Below are 27,778 nucleotides of genomic sequence, written 5' to 3'. Positions count from 1 at the left end.
GTAAAGAAATTATGGGAAAATTTTAGTTCCATCAAGTAGGACAAACTTTTAAATTTGTGATGTTTAACATCTCAGTTTTGCTGTATGGAACACTAAAGGGAAATAAAAAGTCTGTTAAAAGTAAACATTTTCTGGAGTTCCCATCATGCTGCAGCAGAAACGTATCCAACTAGGAACCATGAGGTTTCAGGTTCGACTCCCGGCTTTGCTCGGTGGGTTAGGGATATGGCATTGCCATGAGCTGTGGTGTAGGTCGCAGCTGTAGCTCTCAATCCCTAGACTGAGAACTTCCATATGCTGTGGATGCAGCTCTAAAAACAAAATTAAAAAAAAATTTCTGGACTTCTCTAGTGGCACAGTGGATTAAGGATCTAGCATTGTCATTGCAGCAGCTTGGCTTGCTGCTGTGAGGCAGGTTTGATTCCTAGCCTGGGAACTTCCGCAAGCTGCAGGTGCAGCCAAAAACAAAAAGGAAACATTTTTGAAACTAAGAAAAAGGGAATATGGAAAATTCCCTGATGGTCTAGTAGTTAAGACTATGCACTTTCACTGCTACAGCCCAGGTTTAATCTCTGGTCTGAGAACTGAGATCTCACATCAAGCCAATGCACACCATGGCCAAAAATAAAAAAGAAGAAGAAAGAAAAAGGAAATAATCTTAGAAATAGAGAATATTTTCATAAATTCATGAAGGCTAAATCATTTCAAATTGATAGAACTGGCAGATACAGACAAAACTCTATCTATAAAATATTTTTAAAATTTTTTCATGAAACCTCAACTTATAAATCCATCTGGAATATGTCACATTTCCTCAGAAAAAAGCTCAAGTTCACAAACAGTAGCAGTGTATTCTAGATTTTGCTACCAACCATTTTGTGAATCAATGTAGCCCAAAAGATGCTAGGAAAATAAATGCTCGCCTGATGGGTGCAGAAGGGGGTTCCTGATTTTGAGCCTCATCCTCTTGCTGGGCTTCACAGACACAGCCAAACACAGACAGGGTCTTCTGGGGACTAAGAAATAAATTAAAGTAAAATACTTTGTTAGTTTTGAAAGGAAAAGTACCTCTGGAAATTATCCTTTTAGGTACAGAGAGAATAAAATTTTTTCTGAATCCCAAACTCCAAACCTCCATACACCAAAATGCAAATTCCTCATACTTGCTTCAAATAGTGTAATAAAACACTTTTGGAGTTCCTGCTGTGGCACAGCAGGTTAAGGATTTGGCTTTCTCTCTGGTGGTGGGTTCAATCCCTGGCCTGGCACAATGGGATAAGGATCCAGAGTTGCCACAGCTGTGGCATAGGTCACAGCTGTGGCTTGGATTCAATCCCTGCCCCAGGAACTTTCACATGCCACAGGTGTGGCCAAAAAAACCCCACAGGAAATAAAAGAATTTATGAGGCAATCATAAAAACATGAATATTGAATATTTGACGGCTTTAAGAAATCAATGCCAATTTTTAAAAGCATTATATGGTACTGTGGTTAAGTTCAAAATAAAGAATTCTTATCTTTTAGAGATAGCACTGGTATATATACAGATTCCATAATGCAAAAATAAGCTTAAAAATAATCCAGTGGAGGAGTTTCCACTGCAGTACAAGATCGGTGACATCTGTGGAACACTGGGACCAGGTCTGATTCCCAGCAGTGGGTTAAGGATCCGATGTTGCCACAGCTTCAGCGTAGGTCACAACTGCTTTGATCTGATCCTTGGCCCAGGAACTCTCATATGCCATGGGGTGGCCAAAAAAGAAAAAAAAAAAAAATCTGGTAGAAAGGAGAGTGCTGGAAATATTCATAAATTAATCAAGACTAGCCATGAGTTGATAATTTTTAATATTGGGTGATTAATACATGGTGGTTCATTATACTTTTCTCTTTACTTTTTTTTTTTTTTTTTTTGTCTTTTTGCCATCTCTTGGGCCGCTCCCGTGGCATATGGAGGTTCCCAGGCTAGGGGTCGAATCGGAGCTGTAGCCGCCGGCCTACGCCAGAGCCACAGCAACGCGGAATCCGAGCTGCGTCTGCAACCTACACCACAGCTCACAGTAATGCCGGATCGTTAACCCACTGAGCAAGGGCAGGGATCGAACCTGCAACCTCATGGTTCCTAGTCGGATTCGTTAACCACTGCGCCATGACGGGAACTCCTTCTCTTTACTTTTGCATATGCTTGAATCCTCAATAATGAAATGTGTGAGAAAGAAATAACATGGCAGCAAGTAATCTGCACAGAACCCAGTTACAGACGACACTTAAAAAAAGAGTGGTACTGCTTCACCTCAATGCAGAGGAAGCAGGGGCCATTTAAACAAAGCTTACTTTTAAATAATTTCTTATGATGAACCCATGGTAAAGTGAATAGTCCAAGATTAAAATCTAGATTCTTATTATTTCCAATCCAACCCTCGCCTCAAGTGTTTTCCCCATTTTTCCATCCCTACATACCACCCACACGGTCTGCAAAGCTTCAGCAGTACATTCTGTTCCCTCCTTACTGACACATGCATAGACGATAGTAATAACAAGTTTAGGTCCGGTATACAATTCTATTAAAACTAAAAAGATCAAGTATAAACTCCATTTTCTTCAATTTATTAAGACTACATATCATTAAGGAGTCTTCAACTGAATAAGAATTCAAAGTACTTATACTTCAGATTAAAAAAATATGCAAAAACCCAGAATCTCTCAAGACACAACTTGGCCCAAATCAAAGGATTTAGATGGGTCAGAAACTTGAAACTTAGCATCATATTTAGTCCAGCGACATGTTTTATCTGACCTACCAAAAAGGAAACTTTATTTTTTAAAATTCGATTTCTTTTTAAAAATTTAAAGATTTGAAAACAGTAAGTCTACACTGTAATGAGTGGCTAGGACCGAATGGGGCTACTTGCCTTTTAAATGGAAGCACACATTCACTCGGCCATCACTATCAACACTTCACACTTTTATTTTTCTTTTTAGGGCCACAAGTGTGGCATATAGAAGTTGCCAGGCTAGGGATCAAATCGGAGCTGGAGCTGTTGGCCTACACCACAGCCACAGCAATGTAGGATCCAAGCTGTGTTTGCAACCTACACCCACAGCTCATGGCAACACCAGATCCTTAACCCACTAAGCAAGGCCAGGGATGGAACCCGCATCCTCATGGATATTAGTCAGGTTCATTACCACTGAGCCACATAGGTACTCCAACATTTCATCCTTTTATACCTAGCCTGTTTTACTTACTTATAGTACCTTTCCAGCCTAATTTAAGAATCCTCACCTATATTTCAACAGCTGCTGCTATATTTTCATACTAGGATTAACTCATGCCAGAAATCATTAAAACAATTCTATTCTCATGGCCACCAGATGGCAAAGCTTACCACCTGAGCCTCAGTATGGGGGTCATGCTCATCCTCAAAGCATTACAGCATTCATGACAAAGCAAAAAACAGTTTAAGACTGCAGCTAATTTTGCAGGCAGAAGAGATCTGGCCTGAGGCCATGACTGTGCTGGGGGTGGGTGGTATATCTCAGAAGGAAAAGGTCTATCTATGGCTATCTCTTGTTTATCCTGTTTCCTCACCAATAACCGCAATCTCAGTCTCACCCATGAAAAAGATAAAAAGGGCACTCCCACATGAACAAAAGGAAGAAAGGGAAACATCACTAAATATCTTAGTTCTAAGTATAGCAAAAGCTTTATTAAAGTATTAATAACAAAGTCTATAATTAGATTCAACACATTGCTAAATCCCTTATGCTGAAGTTTCGTTTTAAGTTTTTTTCTCTTGATAAATTACCTTCCCCTCATTACCAGTGGCTGTATATTAAACTCTAAATAGCAACCAGCTCTGGTTACCTGGCAACAGCCTCAGCAACAGCAGTAGATCCATTTTTTCTTTCACCAATTGCAGGCTCTGAATAAAAACAAAAGCAAGAAAAGAAAGGAAAGAGAAACAACTCAGTATGAGACCTAAAACCTTCTCTAAAAGCCTGCTCAACCCCAAAGATGCTCTAAAATAACACTTGGATTTCAGGAGCTATTGAAGCTTTCCTTTCTCTATGACATAAAAAACAATAATAAAAATTAAAAAATAAAATCCCGCTCTACTAGTATTTGCAACAAATAGTAAAAAGGAAATGGATTAAGAATAATAAGTGAACATATTAGATTTTTTTATCATTTAATGACCTTGTCTTTCTCACCTCCACCAATTTTCTTTAAAAATTGCTATAGAAGACTAGAAGGTTCTCCAGAAATACGATATAATAAATTACTAAGCAATAACAGGTAAAAATGAAAATGAAACTTCTGAATCTCAATTCATCTCTTTCCATACAATTAAAAAAATCTTGTAGTAAAAAAAATACAAAACAGAAGTTCCCTGGTGGCACAGCAGGTTAAGAATCTGGCATTGTCACTGCTGTGGCACAGGGGCCAATCCCTGGCCCAGGAATTTCCACATGCCATGGACATGGCCAAAAACCAAACCAAATTTTAACTGAAAACTTTTCAAAACAAATTTAAAAGAAAACTTTAATAAATTACATAGGAAAGTATCTTAGGTTCATGCACAAATTTTAAACAGTATACAGTTTTAAGAGAACCTACACATAGAAGGTACTCAAGTTCTTCCCAAAGTGCTTTTGGGACAGATGTTTGAAAAACAAAACACATTTTCAATAAAGAATCTGTAGCAAAAATTAAAGATCATACTAAAATGAATCTCATATTCTCTAAGCAATGTCACTAATGTCAAGGGATTAAAACTTACTCATTTACAATTAATTCCAGCCTTAGAGAAAATAACAAATATTTTTAAACATTTCTAAAAGACCCACAACCCAACATAATCTGAACAGTCCATCAAGGAGGCAGCCCAAATTTGGTGGTTAGGGCCCTGGCTAAGGTCCTGGCTCCAGCCAGGGCTGGATTTAGTAATGCAACCTGGAAGTAAACTACACCTTCTTAGCCAGTTTCCTCATCTATAGTAAAATATAGATTTTAAGAAAACCAACCTCATAGGTTCATTGTAACGATGATATGAGGAAAACTGAGTACAGTGCCCAATACTATACTCCTAACTTCAGGAAAAGTAGTAAAATTTACTAATGTGGTCATCTTTAACATTTGGTCATCTTTAACATTTGGCTCCTTTAAAGTCTTCCCAATTGTAATTTCAAATCTAAAGATTTCAAATCTAAAGATTCAAGACTACTACTACGTACCTGTTGATTTCAGAGAAGATAACTCTAACAATAAGGAGAGAAACATGTTATACTCTATTTCTACTGTGGTTCTAAGAATCTGATCAACAAGCACTGAGAAGCACAACAGCATTTTTAATCTGGAACCAGACTTCTAGTTCTCCGAACTACCTTGAATTTAGACTACTCTATTTACTAACTACTAATTGCATGACTCTAGGGAACATGCTCAACATTCCTGTGTCTCAGTTTTCTTACCTGCAAAATGATAACATAGGATCCACTTTACAGGTTTGCTATGACATTTAATGAGCTGCACATGTATGGCATGTATGCCTGGCAGATGGCTAAAAACTCAAAATATATTAGCTAAAATTTATTTTCTTTGGTCTGAGAATGAGAAGTCTGTCTTATTCAAGTTCACCCAGTTTATCTGTGGTCTACAAAAGCCTCCCCTCCTGTCTCTCTCAGAGGCCTCATTTTTAACCCATTTCTCTTTTGGAGACTTTCTTTCAATCTATAAACCTGCCTAGATTTCCTTCAGCCTAAAATGAAAAACAAAACTCCTTCAATCCTTTATTTCCCTCTAACTTGCTATATTTTTTCTTCCTTTCTCACATAAACTTCTCAAAAGTAGCATAAATCTGCTGCCTCTTCTCTCCTTCACTCTTCAATTTCCTTCAGTATAGCTCCCACCCAAACCACTATACTGAAATAGTTCTAGCTACAGTCACCAGATTCCAATTGCCAAGTCCAATGTACATTTTTAGATATATCTTACTTCTGCATGACATTGCTGTCTTTTTTTTTTTTTTTTTATCTTTTTAGGGCCACACCTGCAGCACATGTAAGTTCCCAGGCCAGGGGTCAAACTGGAGCCATAGCAGCTGCCCTACACCACCGCAATGCCAGATCCAAGCCATTTCTTCAACCTCCACCACAGCTCATGGCAACAGTGGACCCTTAACCCACTGAGCAAGGCCAGGGATTGAACCTGTATCCTCATGGACACTAGTCAGGTTCCTTACTGCTGAGCCACAATGGAACTCTGACATTGTTGTCTTCCTGTAACTCTCCTCCCCATAGGATTCCACGGCTTTATACTCTCCTAGTCCTCTTCTCAGAATATTTCTTTACAATTTCCTTTATAAGGCTTCATCTTCTTCTAACTCCATTAAACAGCACTTACAAACTACCTAGTGGAGAAGTTATAAACTCTAGAGTCAGACAGATCTAATTCAAACTTGAGCTCCACCTCTAACCAGTTACTGTAATTTTAGGTATATAACTTTGAAACCTCTCTTTGTCTCAGTTTTCTCATCAATAAAATGGAAATAAGGATATCTACTTTGGAGTGCTATCATGAAAACAAAATGTAGATGTAAAGTCATTCTGCACTTTTTCCCGCTTTTACCTCCATATTTAAATGGTTCTAAATTCCTTTCTATTCTACTACCCCTCTCTCAAATTCATTACCTCATCACCATCTCCACTATTAATGACCCCTGATCTTCCTGGTTAAAGACTGCATTTGCCAGGGAGCAGAATAGATAATAGGCAAGGAAAGGAATGTTGCACAAAGGCACATATTTTTCAAACATTCAGCTGATCCTTAAAAAAAAGCAAAGCTGGAGTTTCCTTGTAGTTCAGCAGGTTAAGGATCCAGTATTATCACTGTAGCAGCCTGGGCTGCTGCTGTGGCACAGGTTTTGATCCCAGGCCTGGGAACTTTCATATGCCATAGGCGTGGCCAAAAAAAAGGGAAAAAAAAGCTAACCTTAATTCTTTAGCTTCTCAGCATGATGTAAAAGGCCTTTCAGAATCTGATGCGGACTTTGCAGCCCATTCTCTCATACCTTCTCTGTATTCTAGCCACACCAAACAACTTGCAATTAATGTGGGAAATAATCAACAGAAACCTATAATATGAATCCACAATCCTAAATTTTTTACCCCCTTCTGAACTCTGATTATAGAAATCTATTACTTTATAGAGACACAAGTTCAATAAAAAGATACAAGTCATACCATAGACTATAAAATGAAGCATCTTCAATAATATGACAGTGACTAGCTGAAAACAAAGAATTTATGAGAATAAGACTTTAAAAATACATTTATAATTATAAATCAATCATTAAATCTAGAAGAAAGATAATTAATACTTCCCAAAAGAGCTGGAGCTACTAGTTACCCAAAATTAACATAAAACTTACTTTCCAGGCTAAACTGCAAAGACTCTTCACTCGCCTCGGTCTCAGGACTGACCAATTTCATTCTCAGACACAATTTATCATCTATTTCTGGGGCAGCCCCAGAATCTCCTTTTTCATTCCCAAGTATGGGATCGTTGGTCTCTACCATGCTTTCAGACATGACGTCACTGGTTGCTATGGTGCTTTCTGGATAGTTGCTAATACCTGAAAGAAGGGAGGCAGGGGGAAGAAAGAAAGAACACTAAAATACAAACATGAAAAACAATAATTCAAGGTCATCAATTTGCCTGTTTGGCTCCACAGTGCTGCAGGACTGAAGGGAGTTCCTAGGATAGATCCTGTCACAAGTATCAACAACTACGCACTAGTATTGACACCTGGTCTTAAGAAGAGCAACAGGATTCAGTTCCACTTCTGCATCTGGACAAAGGATGCTGCATGAGCCCTCAGCCAACCCACATCTGCCAGCATCAGGCATAGGTAGCAGGAGACTCCAGACGGCATGACTGTTACCTCCCAGCACTGACTAGAGAAAACAAATAGGTTAATGTAGAAGACTACTGGCTGCCTCAGGGAAGGAGGATCTAAATTTTCTTGCCCTGTCAAGCAGCAGACTAATTAGCCAAAGTCTTGAATAACTAGTACCACTACCCTACTTGCTGTCCCTTCCTTATAAAACAGCTCTGCATCACTGCTTAGCACTTAAGATTCTAATGCCTTCAAGTAATAGAATAAAATCTTTATATATATTCTCTTCCTTCCTTTCATCCTTTCTTTACTTCCTCTCCACACTTTTCAACATCTCCTGGGAGTAAATTCATGGAATCAAACACCACAACCTTATTCTTCCTAAGACAAAAATCAATACTATCGGCAGGCCCAACTCCTCTGATATAAAAGAATCACTCATACAAGGAATGGTATCTCAGAAATTCTGCTTTAAATATCATTATCATTACATTTTAGTCACTCACCAATTGGAGTACTGTGTCTCTTGGGCTCCAATTTTAGGTGCCCAATAAGAGGTGGAGTTGCACCAGCCAATGGTGGAATAATATCACCTTCTTTAGGCAAAGTAAAATGAAATGGAGTTTCTGGAAGGGAAAAAAAAAACCGAAACAAACAAAAAACAAAAACAAAACAATGATAAACAAAAAGGAAACCAAAATAGAAGTATAAAAAAAGCAAAAGTGAAGAGAACTGCAAGAAAGATCTCAATTATTCTTTTCCTTTCCTTCCAAATTCTACCTCATTCCCAAACCCCCTAAACCAGGCTTTTCAACCAACTTCCTACTATTCTCTCTGCTCTCTGGACAACCATCAACAGGACTGACACAAAGTGGACAACCAAGGGACAGGCAAATAGAGGAAGCCTAAAGTTCGAAGGTCTTGAGGGACAAGGGATCAAAAGGAACATAGAAACATCTTAGCCCCAAGAGAGTAATTGTGGGGATACTCAGTGATACAAATTTGGATAGTTTCAAGTCTAGACACTTTAATTTTGTGCAATGCTAACCCAAGGAGTTCATTTATAAACTTTAGCAATCTCTAGGAGTCTCTACATAAAAGTCTAATGTTAATACATATAATTTACAATCTCAAGGAGGTGACAAAGGACTTCATGGGTTAAAGGACTTCAAAACACTCACTGGTTGTAAAAAAAAAAAATCTATGTGTTACACAGCTCAGTGGTACTGACCAGCATTCACACCAGGCTAAAGCAGTAATGTTCATATCTAAATCTCTGCGAAATGGTAAACTTCACATATATGACCTTCCCCAGAGTAAACATTTTGATTAGTCTTTTTTTTTTTTTTTTTGGCCACACCTGCAGCATGTGTAAGTTCCCAGGTCTGGGACTGAACCCGCACCACAGCAGTGACCTAAGCCACAGGAGTGACAACGTCAGATCCTTTACCCACTAAGTCACTAGGGAACTCCAGTTAGTCGTCATTAAACATCTGTCAAGAGACAAAAACTTTACTTTTTAACTAGGTCTAAGTTCCAGATTTTTGCTAATCAGAATTAGCACACTGCCAAAACCACATTTTCTGATTTCCTAATTATCTCTTTTAATAAAATGACTAAGTTTGGGAGAAAAAAAGAATTACGCCAGATTTCTGCTCTTAAACCTGACATGAAAATCTGTACTTACTTCCCAGGAATGGCTCAGAGAAACTATAATCTGGCATGCCCAGTCACTATTCCTCGTGAAAACAGTTTGTCTAACGTGCTTTCCAACATCACCAAGTAATTCTCCAATTCCCAGTGGACACTTAGTGGCTGTACTGCAAATTAACTCAATTGTGACACTATTTTTCCTGAGATAGCATCAGATCCTATAAATTAAAAATGTAGTCCCACAAGACTGGCCCACTTCACACACCCATCTGAAATTCAGGCTGCTACCTGTGCTTCTAACCAACTGGCTCTACGGGACAGGTTCCCACAACATCCTTCTCCATTAACTTGCTATAGCTGCTCACAGTACTCAGAGAACATTTACTTACATTTACTAGTTTATTATAAAGGACACAGATGAACAGCCAGATGAAGAGGTACATATGGTGAGGTCTGGAGGGTTGTGATAGCAGGAATTTCTGCCTCCCAAGTAACTGGTATTAGATACCCTCCTGGCTCACTGATGAACTAGGAAACATCTAATTTTGTTGTTCAAGAGTTTTTTTTTTTTTTTTTTTTTTCCCACTGCACAGCAAGGGGGTCAGGTTATCCTTACATGTATACATTGCAATTACAGTTTTTTCCCCCACCCTTTCTTCTGTTGCAACATGAGTATCTAGACATAGTTCTCAATGCTATTCAGCAGGATCTCCTTGTTCCAAGAGTTTTTAAAAAGCTTTAATCTCTAGACTCCCATCCCAGGAGGTCAGTGGGTGGGGCTGAAAGTTCCAATCCTCTAAGCATTTAGTCTTTCTGGTGAACAGTCCCACCCTGAGGCTATGTGGAGTTAGGTAGGTGGGAATCCACCCTAAATCATCTCAATAGTGACTGAAAGGGCCTGTTAGGAATAACAAACCTATTTCTATCATCTAGGAAATTACAAAGGGTTTAGGAGCACAATGCCAAGAACTGGATGAAGACCAAATATATTTCTTACTATACCACATTTTTCTTCTTTCATCCTTTCCCATTCCGCTTCTACCCTCCATTATCTTTGACAACACTGGATCCTTAACCCACTGCACCACAACGGAACTCCAACACTCTATTATTATCTTTAATATCAAGCACTTTGACATTTTTTCCTTCAAAATCACAAAACAACAAAAAATATCTCTTATATCCACATGCAGAAGAAAATGAATTTGCAACCTGAAGGGATGAAAAAAAATGAATGGATTTTTAAAATAAGGGATAAAAGTACGTATGTGCAGCTAAAGGAACTGTGAAGAGTACAAGTGGAGAATCTCAATGTCACCTCTAAACGGCAAAGAATTCCACCATAATTATAGCAAAAAGAAATGGGTTGGTATGTAAGCATTCATTTTCCAGCCGCTCCTTAAAAAGTAAGTCCTTTAGGTTAATAAAGAACTTAAAAAAGATATAGAAACTGAAAACAAACAAAAAAACACCTCATAAAGTATCATACATTCCAAAGATATATTTTATAGAATTTTCATTCCTGGAACAATCACCTGTTCTGCTCTCTTGATAGGAACCCTCCCTCACATTATGATAAACCATTCAGACTTTTGAAAATCTGCATGAAATCCTTAAATACATCCTTCTACGTGCAAACCATAATATGTAGATGTAATATGCAAGCATTAATTACAGAAAATTATTTGTGAAAAGTTATTTTAGCACCATTGATCCAACGCATCACTACAACCTAATGGAAAATTGGCTTCCCCATCCCCACCCACACCTGCAGCACAGGGAAGCTCCCAGGCCAGGGGTCAAATCCTCGCCACAGCAGTGACCCAAGTCACTGCAATGACAATGCCACATTCTTAACCTGCTGTGACACAAGAAAACAATTTTTTTTTAAATTGGCTCTCATATAGCTACGGCAACACCAAATCTTTTAACCCACTGCACTGGGTGAGGGAATCAAACCAATACCTCTGCAGTGACTCGAGCCACTGTAGTCGGATTCTTAACCACAGTGGGAACTCCTCATTCTGGACTTCATAATAATATCTTTTCCAGTTTAAAGTTTAAGATGTATAAATGTTGAACCAAATTTAGAAACTTTCCTTAATGCCCATAAAGATGCAACCACTGGGAGTTCCTGCTGTGGTGCAGTGGGTTAAGAATCCAGCATTGTCTCTGAGGCAACATGGGTTTGATACCCAGGCCAGCACAGTGGGTTAAGGATCCAGCATTGGCCTGGCTGTGGTGTAAGTCACAGCTGTGCCTCGAATTTGATTCCGTAGCCCTGGAAGCTCCATATGCCACAGGCACAGCCTAGGGAAGAAAAAAAAAAAAAAGGAAGAAACAGCTCACAGAGTTGTGAATATGATTTAATTGTGTAAGATAATCAAAAAAGATCCCTGTATATAAAGGTAACTATCAAAATATAAAATTATGGAGCAAAGTAGGGACTTAAGTAGAAAATATCAGATTGATACATTTTCTAAATATTTATAAAATTCATGTTGATCACTCCTGAGTTAAAAAGCTGATTAAAAACCAGAAATGAGCTCTGATTCAGCTACAAGAGAAAAATACAACCCAAATTTTTAAATATCCCAACTATTACTGGCTGTTTCTAAATTCAAGTTAGTTCTCAGCCCTGATATAAGCATGCAGTTCTCTCCAACCTCCCATTCCAAACTATAATTTGGTGAGAAACCAAAGCAACTTACAAACACACTCACCACTAGAGCTTTCACAGAAGCTTTGTGAGGTCTGAGCAGAGGCTTTCTCTGGCTGCTGGGCCTCTACACCTGAGCCCAGCTGCTTTGCATTAGCCATTTTTGAGTCTTCTGTTAACGAGGTATCTGTTTTCTCCTGTGGTTGAGTGTGCTGCATCTCCTGGTCCGATCCTGGAGCATCATCTGTTCTCACTAAAGTCAAGGGAGGCTGTGAAGAGTCTGCCTCTACAGGGTCTTTTTCTGCAGTTACTGATTTCAGATCTCCATATTCTTCACTCTTTTCTTCTTGGATATCGGCTCTATTCTCAGCACATGGTTCTATTTCTGGAGCATCATCCTCCCACGACTGGGAATCTGAGCATTTCTCCACTCCCTCTAAAGGTTCAGAAGAAACATCAACTCTGGGAGATGGTTCCTTCACATCTACAATAACAACACTAGAGTCCTCTGAAGTAGCTTCTTCCCACGCTTCCTGATCTTTATGTTCCAATTCCTGGTCAAGTACTGGAAGCTTTTGCGGGGAATCAATACTAATCACACTGGTTTCAACTTCCATAGCTTCCTGGGATTCTTGTTTGGGGGCTTCCTTTGGAAGACACAACCCTTGGGACTGAGTTTCAGTCAGAGAAAGGTGCAACGGGACAGTCTCCATATTTTCTTCTTTGGGCTCCTCTCCTTGACTTTCACAAGGAGTCTCAGGGACTTCTTCCACTTCAGACCCTGAAGACCCCTCTTCTGGATGATGTTCTTTAATTTCTATTGCTTCCTCCTGATCTAACACACTAGAGAGTGCCTCAGATCGAGTAGCTGGAGAGGGAACTGCCTGACTACCTGAATCACAAGTGAGATCGATACAAACGTCTTCTGCTACAGTTTCTTCTCTGCCTTTGCAACCAGCAGCTAAAATACTTATGTCCTCTCTGGTTTCTGTGTTATCCTCCTTTGTTTTATCATCATTCTGATTCAGTTCTACTTGGCCATCTTGTGCTGGATTAATCAGAACACTATCATTTTCAGCAGGAACAAGTTTAGAATTGAGAACTGGAGACATGGGCTCAGTATCTTCAATCTGTGTGTTTTCTCCATCCTCATCAATCCTGTGAGAACTCTCTATCTTTGGGGACTGACTATACTCACTTGTAGAAAGCATCAATTTACAAGAATCCCCTGTCAAAGAAAGCCCAAGATCTTCAGTGGCATTCTTTGGTTCAGTCTCTGAAGTTTTAGAACACTCAACAGTCAAAGATGAACTATGCAAATCTCTATCCTTCTTCTCATTTGATCGTTCTTCCAAACTTGGAGATGGAAGGAAAATGTCCTAGAGAAGAACAAAAAGAAACAAATAATCATTTCTTCATAATCATATTTCTTTTATATCTAGTCCTTAATTTCTAAAAATTTTAAATCAATTATTCAAGAATTTTAAAACTCTTAAGGCCATACTCTCTGAAATACAAAGCTCATAATTATCAGTCATTTCATCCACACAAGTTACTGCTTAATGCTCTTCCTGTGGATCATTGATCTAGAATAAGCACAACCAAAAAAACCCCTAGAAGTATTAACTTAGGTAGGAAGACACTTAAAATTTATCTGTGTCTGTGACTAAAATCATGTCACATACTATACGATGGGCCATCAATTAAATAGGAATCATGTGAACATATGCCAACACAGTTCACTTTAGTACTTACAAAGTAGGAATATATACAGGCATAACTTAGAGATAGTGCTGGTTCAGTTACAGACAGCCACAATAAAGCAAGTTAAACAAAATTTTTGGTTTCCCAGCTTACATAAAAGGTATGTTTATACTATGTAGTCCATTAAGTGTACAATAATAGCATTATGTCTTTAAAAACCGTACATAGCTTAATTAAAAAATACTTCATTGCTAAAAAAAGGTCAACCATCATCCAACAATGCTGAATTGCCACAAACCTTCTATTTGTGAAAAACACATTATCTGCAAAGCACAACAAAGCAAACTGCCCATACTTATTTTACATCTCACTATTTCAAAAATATATTAGCATTCATAAAGCAGATGTTAAAATCCAAAGTTTATAATGTCATTAATCAACAGATACCACTACATACCAACAAGGATGGGTGAAGTTAGTAACGACACATCCTGCTGATGCAGATGTGGAACAAATGCAACTGTCATATACTGCTGGTGACAATGCAAAATGTACAGCCACTTTGGAAAACAGTTTGGTACTCTCTTATACAGCTAAACATACATTAATATCACCATAAGACCCAGAAATTGTACTTGTAGGTATTAACCCAAAAGAAATAAAATTATGTGTCCACACTAAGATGTGTATGTAAATGTTCACAGCAGTATCATTCATAATAACCAAAAACTAAAAGCAACCCAAATGTTCAACTGGTGAAGAGATAAATTGTGGATACCCATATTGTGGAATACTACTCAACAATAAAAAAAGACTGAAATGCCAGAATATGAATGAATCTCAAAAGTATGCTAGGCTAAAGACCGTGAACACTAAAGACCATACACACTTTTAATTGCAATTATATGAAATTCTTTTAAAAATAAAACTATAATGACACAGGCAGATGAATAGTTGCCTAGGGCAGAAGAGGAGATGGGGTGTTGGGAGGAGGAATCAACTGAAAAAGATTATGAAAAAACATTTTAGGGTAAGAAAGCTATTGTGTACAATGATTCTGAGGGTGGTTATACTTTTGTATACAAACAATTACCAAAAGTCATCCAACTATAAACTTAAAACAGCATTTTTATTTTCTGTAAATACTACCTTAAAAGAAGAAAATAACCCAAACCTTCAGTATGTTTTTATGTAAGAATTTACATTTAATGTGTTATTTTGCCTAACATAAATGCTATAAAACTCTAGAATTACCTGACAAGAGCATTTATTTCCTATGATTTTTAAGTGAATGATGAATCAAAATAAGTAGCCAGGAGTTCCCGTCGTGGCGCAGTGGTTAACGAATCCGACTATGAACCATGAGGTTGCGGGTTCGGTCCCTGCCCTTGCTCAGTGGGTTAACGATCCGGCGTTGCCGTGAGCTGTGGTGTAGGTTGCAGACGCGGCTCGGATCCCGCGTTGCTGTGGCTCTGGCGTAGGCCAGTGGCTACAGCTCCGATTAGACCCCTAGCCTGGGAATCTCCATATGCCGCGGGAGTGGCCCAAGAAATAGCAAAAAGACAAAAAAAAAGAAAACCACAGTGATGTATAATAAAGAGAATTCTTTAAAAAAAAAAAAAAAAAATAAGTAGCCAAACATTCTGTATATTCCATAACTTTTGGTATCTCAATGTCCAGTGTTACTGTTTACCCTTTCAGACTATAAAAATAGTCATAAACTTTAATCTGCTCATATACTCTCAGGCATGACTGAGTATAAATTGGTTCAACATTTCTAATGGCAATTTGGCAGTATGCAACAATAGCCTTGAAACTTTATATACCTCTTAGCCCAATAATTCCATTTCTGATAAATTATCTGATGGAAGTACACTGAGATTTAGTTACAATGCTGTTCAGTGTTAAAATTATTATACAAAAAGACAAAAAAACAAAAAAAATTAAATTATTATACAGAAAAGGAAACAATACATCTACTGGTAAGAGATTCATTTAAAAACTATGACACATCTACATGATAGAACACTTTGTAACCACATAAAACTGTAGACAAATATTTAAAAATATATAGAGTAGTTCCCAAGATGGCTCAGTGGTAAAGAACCCAACTAGTACCCATGAGGACATGAGTTCAATCCCTGGCCTCACTCAGTGGGTTAAGGATCCAGGGTTGCCATGAGCTGTGGTGTAGCCTGGCAGCTGCAGCTCTGATTCAACCCCCAGCCTTGGAACTTCCATATGCCATAGATGCAGCCCTAAAAAGACAAAAAAATTTTTACAATAAAAATATATAGAAAAACGTTCAGGCTATTAAATAGAGCTGCAGCTGTAGCATAGGTCACAACTGCAGCTCAGATCTGATCCCTGGCCTGGGAACTCCATATGCCACAGGACAGCCAAAAGAGAAAAAAAAAAAAAGAAAGAGAAAAATATTCAGGCTATGAATTAAATAGAAAAGGTTTCTTAGTTTAAAATTATGCAAATATACATTTTATTGTGGCCTTTTCATACATTTTACATATTTTTTTCATTTTTTAAGTTAATAAGTATATACCAGTAAAAGGTAACAAGCAGTTGAGATTTTATTTTATCTGTATATTTTACACACTCTATAAGAAATACGTATTTCTTGTAGAAAAAATAAGTCATTTTAGGGAGTTCCCAGGTGACTCAGCTGGCTAAGGATCCAGTATTGCCACTACTGTGGCTCTGGCTGCTACTGTGGCACAGGTTTGATACCAGGCCCAGGAACTTCTGCATGCTGCAGGTGCAACCAAAACAAAAAGTCATTTTACAAAGGCTTTTAGATAAAACACTGCTAATAAAATTATAAATACCTTTTTGAAAAAATTCATATAAAATAACCACTTTAAAGTGAACATTTATTAACATTCAGAAATCAGTTGCATTTCTGTATTCTAAAAATGAAATATTAGAAAAGGAATACAAAAATAAAGTACCTTTTAAAATTGAACCCCAAAAAGTCAACTACGTGGGAATAAACCTGACAGAAATAAAAGACTTAGATGCTGAGAACTATAAAACATTAATCAAGGAAATTAAAAAGCATTCAAAGAAGTGGAAAGATATTCCATGCTCTCAGGTTGGAAAAAAATTAATATTGTGAAAATGGCCATATTACCCAAAGCAATCTACAGATTCAATGCAATCCCTGTCAAATTACCCATGACATTTTTCTCAGAACTAGAACAAACAATCCAAAAACTTATATGAAACCATAAAAGACCCAGAAATGCCAAAGCAATCCTGAGGAACAAAAACCAAGCAGGAGGCATAACTCTCCCAGACTTCAGATAATATTACAAAGCCACAGTAATCAAGACAGAGTGGTACTGGTACCAAAACAGACATGTAGACCACTGGAACAGAATAGAGAACCCAGGAATAAAACCCAGTCACCCTCAGTCAATTAATCTTTGACAAAGGAGGCAAGAATATAAAATGGGAAAAAGACAGTCTTTTCAGAAAGTGGTGCTGGGAAAACTGGACAGCCACATGTAAATCAATGAAACTGACACACACCCTCAACACCAGGCACAAAAGTAAACTCAAAATGCATTGAAAATGTTTGGGATGGAAATGCTATAAAATCTGCTTGTGATGACTGTTGTACACCCATAACTGTAATAAAATTCATTAAGTCATTTTTTAAAAATGACTTATAGACTTAATCACCATCAAACTCTTAGAAGAGAACACAGGCAAAACATTTTCTGATATCAATACCAAGACTTGGTTAAGACAAGACACCATCAAACTCTTAGAAGAGAACACAGGCAAAACACTCTCTGATATCAACCCTACAAATGTTTTCTCAGGTCAGTCTCCCAAAGCAACAGAAATAAAAGCAAAAATAAACCAATGGGTCCTAATCAAACTGACATGTTTTTACACAGCAAAGGAAACCATACAAAAAACCAAAAAGACAACTTACAGAATGGGAGAAAACAGTTTCAAATGATGCAATGGACAAGGGCTTAATCTCTAAACTATACAAACAACTTATACAACTCAACAGCAAAAAAACCAACAACCCAATTGAAAAATGAGCCAAAGACCTGAAGAGACATTTCTCCAAAGAAGATACACAGATGGTCCACAAGCACATGAAAAAATGCTCAACATCACTGATTATTAGAGAAATGCAAATCTAAACTACCATGAGATACCACCTCATGCCAGTCAGAATGGCCATCACTAACAAGTCCACAAATAACAAACACTGGAGAGGGTAGGGAGAAAAGGGAACCCTCATACACTGTTGGTGGGAATGTAAATTGGTACAACCACTATGCAAAACAGTATGGAGGTACCTTAGAAAACTACACATAGAACTGGTATGACCCAGCAATCCCACTCTTGGGCATATATCCATACAACTTTCCTCAAAAAAGACACATGCACCCGCATGTTCATTGCAGCTCTATTCACAACAGGCAAGACATGGAAACAACCCAAAAGTCCACTGACAGATGATTGAATTAGGAAGATGTGGTATATATACACAATGGAAAACTACTCAGCCATAAAAAAGAACAAAATAATGCCATGTGCAGCAACATGGATGGAACTAGAGACTCTCATACTAAGTGAAGTCAGTCAGAAACAGAAAGACAAATACCATATGATATCACTTATATCTGGAATCTAATATATGGCACAAATGAACCTTTCCACAGAAAAGAAAATCATGGACATGGAGAACAGACTTGTGGTTGCTGAGGGGGAGGGAGTGGGATGAACTGGGAATTTGGAGTTAATAGATGCAAACTATTGCCTTTGGAGTGGATAAGCAATGAGATCCTGCTGTATAGCACTGGGAACTATATCTAGTTACTTATGATGGAGCATGATAATGGGAGAAAAAAGAAGGTATGTGTGAATGGGTCACCTTGCTGTAGAGTAGAAAATTGACAGAATACTGTAAACCAGCTATAATGGAAAAAATAAAAATTATTAAAAAAAAATAAAGTGAACATTTACAACATGCAACCATTTTTACCTACTTTGCAAACATTTTCATCACTCCCAAAGGAAATCTCTTATCCATTAAGTAGCTGTCCCCATTCTGCATATGTTCTGAATGTTTTAAGAATTATCTAAGTAAATACTCATGTGATATATTTTACAGAATTTTTTTCAATATATGTATAATTTCTATCGGCAAAGTAAAATTTCAGGGGTTAACCAGTATATCATTAAGCTGTATTTCTTGGGAGCTCCCCTGTGGCTCAGTGGTAATGAATCCAACTAGCATCCCTGAGGACTCGGGTTCGATCCCTGGCCTCGCCCAGTGGGTTAAAGGATCCGGCATTGCCATGAGCTGTGGTGTAGGTCACAGACGCAGCTCAGATATAGCACTGCTATTGCTGTGGCATAGGCTGGCAGTTGCAGCTCCAATTTGACCCCTAGCCTGGGAACTTTCATTTGCCAAGAATGCAGCCCAAAAAAGCAAAAAAAAAAAAATCTGTATTTCTTATGACTGCCTATGTCTGGCCCCTAATAATTCACAGTGCTGAGGCTCCCTGGAGGTCTAGTCAGAAAAAGAAGCTAAGGCCTAAGGATTCAGCATTGTCCCTGCAGAAGTTTAGGCCTCTGCTGTGGCCAGAGTTCGATCCCTGGCCCAGGAATGCAAAAAAAAAAAAAAAAAGAGAGAGAGACAGAGAAAGTATTCAACAACAAACTACTTTCTACTAATCCTCTCCCCAGCCCTCACATTCTGATAGAGTCAAAGAGGCGATGAAACTAAAAAATACATTAGGAAAAAAAGAAATACATTTACCTTTATCCCAATTTTTTTGATTAATGATTTCATTATAAATAGATTTACAACATCAAAAGTAGGTTGAATGGGCTTCCATAACCAAGGTACAAAGACATAACAGATATGATTAGCCATTAAGAACAACTTGTAAGGAGTTTCATACATAATGAAAAAAGTTTGGAAATTCCAAATAAAAAATGCCGATTTAATATACACATTAACTCTTTTCCAAAATCCCACTAAGCAATGGTAAAGGGATTTTAAAAAAAACAACTAATTTTCAAAAAAAAATAAGATAACAATAGTAAAATTTTGGAAGAGTGGTCATCTTTTCAGCAGACTAGTGAAAACTGAATTTCTAAGACAGCAGTGGAGAAAGCTAAGAAGCAACACAAATTATACCACAGAACCACCATACCCAAAAAAAGATTCAGGACTTGGCAACAGCCCAGGTATCTGTGGAAGTGGCGATGAGGGCAAGAGCTAAAAACAGGAGAACTGGCTGGAAATCTATTTAAGAAACACTTTAATCCCCAGATCCTCTCTTCCTGAACCTCCTCTGCCAATGAAAGAGGAAAAGAGAGCAAGCCCTGAATTGGAGGAAAAGGGGCACAGTTAGCAGAAAGTCCCTACAGGAAGTTCACTTATGGAGCAGCAGGTTAAGGATCTGGCATTGTCACAGTAAGGCATCTTTCATTGGGGAGGATAACAAAAACATTCTAAAATTCGACAGTGGTGAATAACCACGCAATTTTGCGAATATACTAAAAATATACACTTTTAAAGAGTGAACAATATGATGTGTGACTTTATCTCAATAAAGGTTTTTTTTATTTTTATAATGATTTTTATTTTTTCCATTATAACTGGTTTACAGTGTTCTGTCAATCAAGGTTGGAGTCCCCTGGTGGCTCAGTGGGTTAAGGATCCGGCACTATCACTGCTATGGCTAGGGTTGCTGCTGTGACACAGGTTTGATCCCTGGCTTGAGAACTTCTGCATGCCGCAAATATGACCAGAAAAAAAAAATTGTTGAGGAAATCACCCAGAAAGTTAAGCAACAGGAGAGAGGGATGGAAAGTAGGACACAAAATAAGAAAATCACAGAACTATTCTAGGAATTTGAACACCCAAACAATAGGTATTCCATTATCTTTAAAAAAAAAAAAAAAAAAAAAGGCAGGGGTGGGAGAGAAATTAAACAATTAAATATCTCTGGGAGTTCCCGTCGTGGCTCAGCAGTAACAAATCTGACTAGAATCCATGAGGACGCAGGTTCAATCTCTGGCCTTTGCTCAGTGGGTTAAGGATCTGGCATTGCCATGAGCTGTGGTGTAGATCACAGACGTGGCTCAGATCTGGCATTGCTGTGGCTGTGGTGCAGGCCAGCAGCTACAGCTCCAATTTGACCCCCTAGTCTAGGAACTTCCATATGCCATGGGTGCAGCCCTAGAAAAGCTAACAAAAAAAAAAAAAAAAAAAAAATTAAATAGCCCTGATCTGAAGGACTTGAATTTTTAGATTGAGAGGGTTTGCCAATACAAAGAAAAAAAAAAAAACAGACCTATGCCAAGGGTCTGGAAGTTTCAGAATACTGGAGGTAAAGAGAAAATCCTACAAGATTCTAGTAAGGAAAAAAACAGCTTGCATATTAAAGATCAAAATCAAACTGGCCACACTTCTCAACAGCAACCCTGGAAGTTTGAAGACAGTGGAGTGATGCTTTCAAAAAACTTAAAGGAAAATTATTTCCAACCTAAAATTCTATATTCCTACAAACTATGAATAGAGCATAAGAGTAAAAAGTATGCTTCTAAAGAATGTCCACTGGGAGTTCTCCTGTGGTGCAGTGGGTTAAGGATCTGGTGTTGTCATTGCAGAGGCTAAGGTCACTGCTGTGCCATGAGTTCAATCCCTAGCCAGGGAACTTCCACATGGCACGGCCAAAAAAAAAAAAAAAAAAAAAAAAATGTCCACCAAAATGAGGTTTACAAGCAAGAACACGTAGAGCCCAAGAGGAATCCAACACAAAGATAGGTAAGGACATTCTCCAAGGACAATGAAAGACAAGTGACAGTTATGCACCAGGCATAAAAAGCAATAGCACAGATCAAAAATCAGGAAGCTCCAAAAGAAGTTTCCCCCAGAACAAGTTTGAGGCCCCTGAACATCGTGAAAGGAGGTTTTGGCAACTGGTAGAGAGCCTGGGGTGCCTTTAGTGAGAAGTTCATAACATTAAGGTAGAATATTGGTTAATGCCCCCTTTCAATTTTGAAGTAACATTCTCCAAAAGTTGACACAGTACGCAATTTAAACATACAAAGCATATCAAGATGTTAGGTGACTCTCAAAATGTTCTAAAACTAGATTATAGCTGACAGCTACATAATTCTATAAATTTACTAAAACATCACTAAACTTAATATGACCGAGTCTTATGGTTTTTCAAGTATACCTCAACAAAGTTGTTTTAATTTAAAAAAAAAGTTATGAAGAAAAAACTTCTTATACAATACTCACATGAGAAAACTCAGGCTGGGATGGGATAGGAAGTGACCCAGGAGTGAAGACTGGTGTGCTCTGAGACACTGGTGTTGAGGCTTGTGGTGATATGGTGGGCTGAGGTGGGAGAGGGGGGTTTTCTGTCTCTACTTGTTCATCGTCATGGAGTTTCTTCTGAAAAGACTCTCCTCCTTCAGATAACACTGACATATCCACTGGCTCATCTAGTTTAAAACAGTAAAAGCAAATGGGAAAATAAGTACTCAAAACTACTCATGTTCCAATACCACTAATAACAACTATAATCAGAAATTTCCATTTGTTTAAAAAAAAAAAAGTGGGAAAAAAAGGTGACTTATTTTCTGAAACGTTAATAGATTAATAGAAGATTGAGTCCTAGAAATGTAGCAATTCTTTACTCCCTTGTGGGAGGGGAGTCCACACTCCTAAAATACTCAAATATAGATACCCACCCATCTATATGATATTAAATTAACTTGGTTCCTCTGAGCTCCTTCCCTTATTATAGCTCAGTTTTTCACCTTCTGCAGAGGAACACCCAAGTTACTGGCCTAATTTAACCACAGGCCTTGAAAGGCTGTGAACTTGCTCAACATGCTAAGTAAATATCTACATATTTATGAACTCACTTTATTTGCATTAACAACTGTTAAGTGCAAAGAAGTGTATGCCAGGACAAATAGAGAAGGAAAAAAATGTGATCAACAACAATCAGCAATGATTTACCAAAGAACTAAACACAACACACTAGTCCTGAAACAAACTGCTCAGGAGAGAAACATACACAAAGAACACAAAACACCACCTTCCCATAGTGTACTGCCCACCTGTAGGCTAAGAGGATCTTCCTCAGAGAAAACCTATCTTGCTAGGTATTGATTAATCAACCTTTCTGTCCCCATCTCACAACTTGACCCCAAACAGGTTTCCTTCAGACCACTCTCACAAACTACCTATGCCATTTAGTTTTTCCCTATAATCCACACTTTCACCACTAGCTACCTCCCACCTCAAATCTACTCCTGCTTCTTAGCTTGGCCTCAAATGCACATTCCAGTCTAATGCCAAGTTCAGGAACTAGGCCTAAAGGCCTCTGTTATACTACCACAGATGTATTAAATATTTTCGTCATACCTTTGACCTTCATTGCCATGACAAAGCACTTATTAAGGACTGTTCTAGGCACTACATATAAAAAGGCTTTACGTTAATAATCTTAGCAAAAAAACAAAAGTAAGTACAAAAAGCATGAACAGTCCCACAGTTATGCACATATTAAGCAAATGCATTAAATCTAAAATATAATTGACAAGGGAAAATACAGTATGTTACATGAAAAAAAAAAAAAAAAAAGGACACTGACTCATATACATAACATGATCCCAACTGTGTAAACATACTTTATGCATACAAAGAACTCTGAAAGGAAATACATATATCCAAATACTAATTATATCTGGGTTGTGATATCACATGTGATTTTTATTTTCTCATTACTTTCCCATATGCTTTCCAAACTTTCTACAATATATACTAATTATGTTTACAATTAGGAAGAAAGCATGTTTAATATAATTGTTTTTATACACCTTCAGTGTTCATACTACAGATAGGGAAAAATGCTTCTAAGGATAGGCCAAACTTAACTTCCATTAATAGTATTTTTTGTAGAATGGATTCACTTGTACCTTTCACTGAAGATATCACTAATCATATTATACACAGAATATTAGTCCATTTACATATCTACATTGATTTCAAAAGAAAATAACCAGAGACAAACTTTGCGACAGAAGAAAATCTAAGATTAAAATTTGTCATGGGTAAATTACTCTTAAAAAAGTTAAATATACTTCTATATTTATATCACCCTAAAGCTGAGACAGCAGGATATCATAGAAGGCACATACAGGACCAATGAGAGCCCAGGCTCTAGAGGCAGCTGCCCAAGTTCAAATCCTTCCTCTATGACTTAGTGGTGAAATCTCTCTGTGCGTCTATTTTCTCATCTATAAAATTGGGATAAAATAACACCTACTTCTTTAGACTTTTGGGAGGATTTAATGAAAAAAAAAAAGGAAGCACAAAACACATTGCTAGGCATACACTAAGTATTCAATCAGTATTAGGTATTGCACCATTAATGGAATGTCAAAGACTGAAAAGGAAAAAAATCATGGAATTTATTGGAAAAAGCTTTGTAAAAGTAGGAACAATTTAGAAATATCTTGAGTGACTACCCAGTAAACTGAACAGAGCCAAAGAGGTTTAACTAATGATACATATTAAATAAAAAAGGAAAACTTTCTCATGAAAAAAGCAATATAAAATCACTAGGTCCTCAAAGGAGGAAGAGAATGAAGTAAAAATTTCTACTGCCTGTTCCTAGCCACTTTTTGGCTAAAACTGCTTTGATATTAGCAAAAATAACCTATAAAAAGCAAAAGAGGGAGTTCCCATCATGGCGCAGTGGTTAACGAATCCGACTAGGAACCATGAGGTTGCGGGTTCGATCCCTGACCTTGCTCAGTGAGTCAAGGATCCAGCGTTGCCGTGAGCTGTGGTGTAGGTTGCAGACACGGCTCGGATCCTTCGTTGCTGTGGCTCTGGCGTAGGCCAGTGGCTACCAGCTCCGATTCGACCCCCTAGCCTGGGAACCTCCATATGCCGCGGGAGCAGCCCAAAGAAATAGCGAAAAGACCAAAAAAAAATTAAAAAAAAAAAAAAAAAAGCGAAAGAGGAGTTCCCGTTGTGGCACAGTGGTTAACAAATCCGACTAGGAACCATGAGGTTGCGGGTTAGGTCCCTGCCCTTGCTCAGTGGGTTAACGATCCGGCATTGCCTTGAGCTGTGGTGTAGGTTGCAGATGTGGCTCGGATCCCGCATTGCTGTGGCTCTGGTGTAGGCCAGCAGCTATAGCTCCGATTAGACCCTAGCCTGGGAACCTCCATATGCCTTGGGATCGGCCCAAGAAATGGCAAAAAAAAAAAAAAAAAACAGAAAAAAAGCAAAAGAAAAAAGTTTTTGTTCCCTCTGATGTTCCCACACTATCATGTTGCTGGAAACTATTGGGCCAATAATAATAAAGTTCTTCCCTACACTAACTCAACTGAGTTCAACTTTAAATACAGTTTTCCCTTAAGGGTCTTTTTTCTTTCTTTCTTTTTTTTGGGCATGCCCATGTCATGCTTTGGAAGTTCCCAGGCCAGGAATCAAACCCGAGCCACAGCAGTGACCCACAGCACTGACACAGTATCATGGCAGTGACAATGCCGGATCCTTAACCCACTTGGCCACCAGGGAACTCCCTTTAAGGGTCTTTTTAAAAATTAAGTCATCAATACAGAATTCTCAGAAGAGTCAGTGCTAAAAGAACAAAGAACGAAGGGGAGTGCTTTACACTAGGCCATATCCCTGAAGGTTAGTTAGCCTTGAGTTGTAGTGAATAGTTTAGGTCACAGTGTTCTAACACAGAAACAGTACACTTTCCAAGGCAGAAGAAGTGCTGCTCCTCTTCTAATCTGAGATCAACAGACAGATCAAGAGAGCTCACCTTTTCTCCCTTCTTGCTCTGTGGGACTGCTAGGAACGATAAAGGGGGTAGATCGGAAAGCATCAGGGGAAGGAGCAACAAGATCTGAGGAATTCCTTTATATAAAGAGAGAATCACAGGTTATTTTACCACAGCCACAGTTTTGCATTTGTTTTCTACTTTTTAATAGCAAATATATCTAAGTCATTCAGATAAATACTTAATAGCATTTCTCTCAAACAGCTACCTGAGGTTGGTGAAAGAACCATGAATAGTATTTTACTATTTCTCACATCAAACACATCCAAACTTAGAATTACAAAAAAAAAAAAAAAAAAAAAAGAAAGAAAGAAAGAAAAAAGGCATATGATTGTAAGAGAAAGTAAATGATCAGACACAAGGACATCATGATTGAAAAGCAGGATGAGAAAATGCTAAACAAAATTAATTCATTTGCAGATTTGAGAAAAATATTTACTCCACTTTTGCCTATTATGCACAGTATTAAAAAAACAAAAACAAAAAAGGCACACCTCTTTGCCCTAACACTGGTAAGAAATCCAACTACAGTCAACTCTAGCATAACCTCTCCTCTACCTCAATGCTATTAAAAGGGAAAAACTGCTAGTCAAATGGAGCAGCAGGCAACTTGGCTTGGATGTGTAATGGTCTCTAAGTAACTGAGCAGCTTCTTTCCTAGTTAAACCTTTGGGCTACTATTTTGAAATCTCTAAATGAGAAAACAGATCTACCTGCCTTTAGTAGTTTCACTAAGTTTTTACACCCCAAATTATTACACCCAGAGTTTACCTTTTGGTTTCAAAAAGACTTCTAACACTAGCAATGTTAGCTCTTTCAACCTTAGCCTAAGACCATGTCAGGAACATGTTTCCTTGACAAGGCTATCTTAGGCTTACTTACGTGGAAAGACTTTCCTGAACAAGGGACCTCTGACCAGAGAGGTGCAGGAGGTGCAAAGTGGTGGCAGGTGTGGAAACCAAAGAACATCCACCTTCTTCCCTTGAAGGAGTACAGCAACCACCAGAAGCTAATGGGGAAAAAAAATTCTAGTTGCACTTATTTCTCATACTGACATTACTGAGTTGTTAAAAAAAAAAAAAAAATATTGCAAAATAGTATTTAACTAGCAACTCAGGTTCAAAGAGGGCAGAAACTGTTTTTTTTTTTGGTTTTTTTTTTCCATTGCAATTAGTGGAATGCCACACTAACACAAATCTTTTGTTTGTTTTAGGGCCATACCCACAGCATATGCAAGTTGCCAAGCTAGGGGTCAAATCAGAAGCTGTAGCCACTGGCCAGATCCAAGCCACCTCTGCCACCTACAACGCAGTTTATAGCAACACCAGATCCTTAACCCAATGAGTGAGGCCAGGGATCAAACTTGCATCCTCATGGACACTAGCTGGACTCCCAGCCCACTGAGCCACAACAGGAACTCCTCTAACACAAATCTCGAGTGACCATGAAACATGCCCTCCCTAACAAATTATGAGTTTCTTTAATAAAGAACTGACAAAAAGAAGCAATGAGGTCCTGCTGTATAGTACAGGAAACTATATCTAATCACCTGTGATCCAACATGATAGAATATGAGAAAAAGAATGTATATATAACTGGGTTGCTTTGCTGTATTTGGCTCTGTGAGGTTGTACAAAGTGACATTGGTGGAGGTCAAAATGTGAAACAAATACCATTCCAGTCTTCTAAAAGTTTCAGGGAGTTCCTGTCATGGCACGGTGATTAACGAATCTGACTAGGAACCATGAGATTATGGGTTTGATCCCTGGCCTTGCTCAATGGGTTAAGGATCCGGCGTTGCCGCGAGCTGTGGTGTAGGCCAGGGACTACAGATCCGATTAGATCCCTAGCCTGGGAGCCTCCGTATGCCACGGGAAGCAGCTCTAGAAAAGGCAGAAAGACAAATAAATAAATGAATAAAAAGTTTCAGGTTCTTTCTGCTAAACCGTAACTTCCTACTTGTAGTAGGTAAACTAATAAAC

The 27,778-nt window shown here is 38.2% G+C and overlaps 1 protein-coding gene across 14 annotated transcripts in view; it reads right to left on the bottom strand.

Annotated features, from left to right (window-relative positions):
- TP53BP1 (tumor protein p53 binding protein 1) overlaps nt 1-27,778 on the bottom strand; it is a 70,210-nt gene that overhangs the window by 29,066 nt on the left and 13,366 nt on the right. For 7 of the 14 annotated variants that reach the window (XR_014812394.1, XR_014812395.1, XR_014812411.1 and 4 more), the window contains exons 9-15: nt 26,679-26,805; nt 25,779-25,873; nt 22,223-22,428; nt 12,275-13,589; nt 7,431-7,634; nt 3,866-3,923; nt 924-1,016 (exon numbers count right to left, since the gene is read on the bottom strand). Coding sequence is in view for 5 of the 14 variants with exons in the window: in XM_021096921.2 (XP_020952580.1) it covers nt 924-1,016; nt 3,866-3,923; nt 7,431-7,634; nt 12,275-13,589; nt 22,223-22,428; nt 25,779-25,873; nt 26,679-26,805 (2,098 nt within the window). In the remaining 9 variants the exon portion in view is untranslated. Of the gene's footprint in view, nt 1-923; nt 1,017-3,865; nt 3,924-7,430; nt 7,635-7,807; nt 7,957-8,404; nt 8,525-12,274; nt 13,590-22,222; nt 22,429-25,778; nt 25,874-26,678; nt 26,806-27,778 lie in introns of those variants that run through there. The other 7 variants (XR_014812385.1, XR_014812386.1, XR_014812396.1 and 4 more) reach the window with 2 other exon arrangements.

Source organism: Sus scrofa, chromosome 1 (genome assembly GCF_054392235.1).
Source record: "Sus scrofa isolate SSC_HxYL_T2T_F1_AM1 chromosome 1, Sscrofa_HxYL_maternal_Yorkshire_Landrace_v2.0, whole genome shotgun sequence".
Taxonomy (NCBI): Eukaryota; Metazoa; Chordata; class Mammalia; order Artiodactyla; family Suidae; genus Sus; species Sus scrofa.
This window is presented reverse-complemented; position numbering and strand designations above follow the sequence as displayed.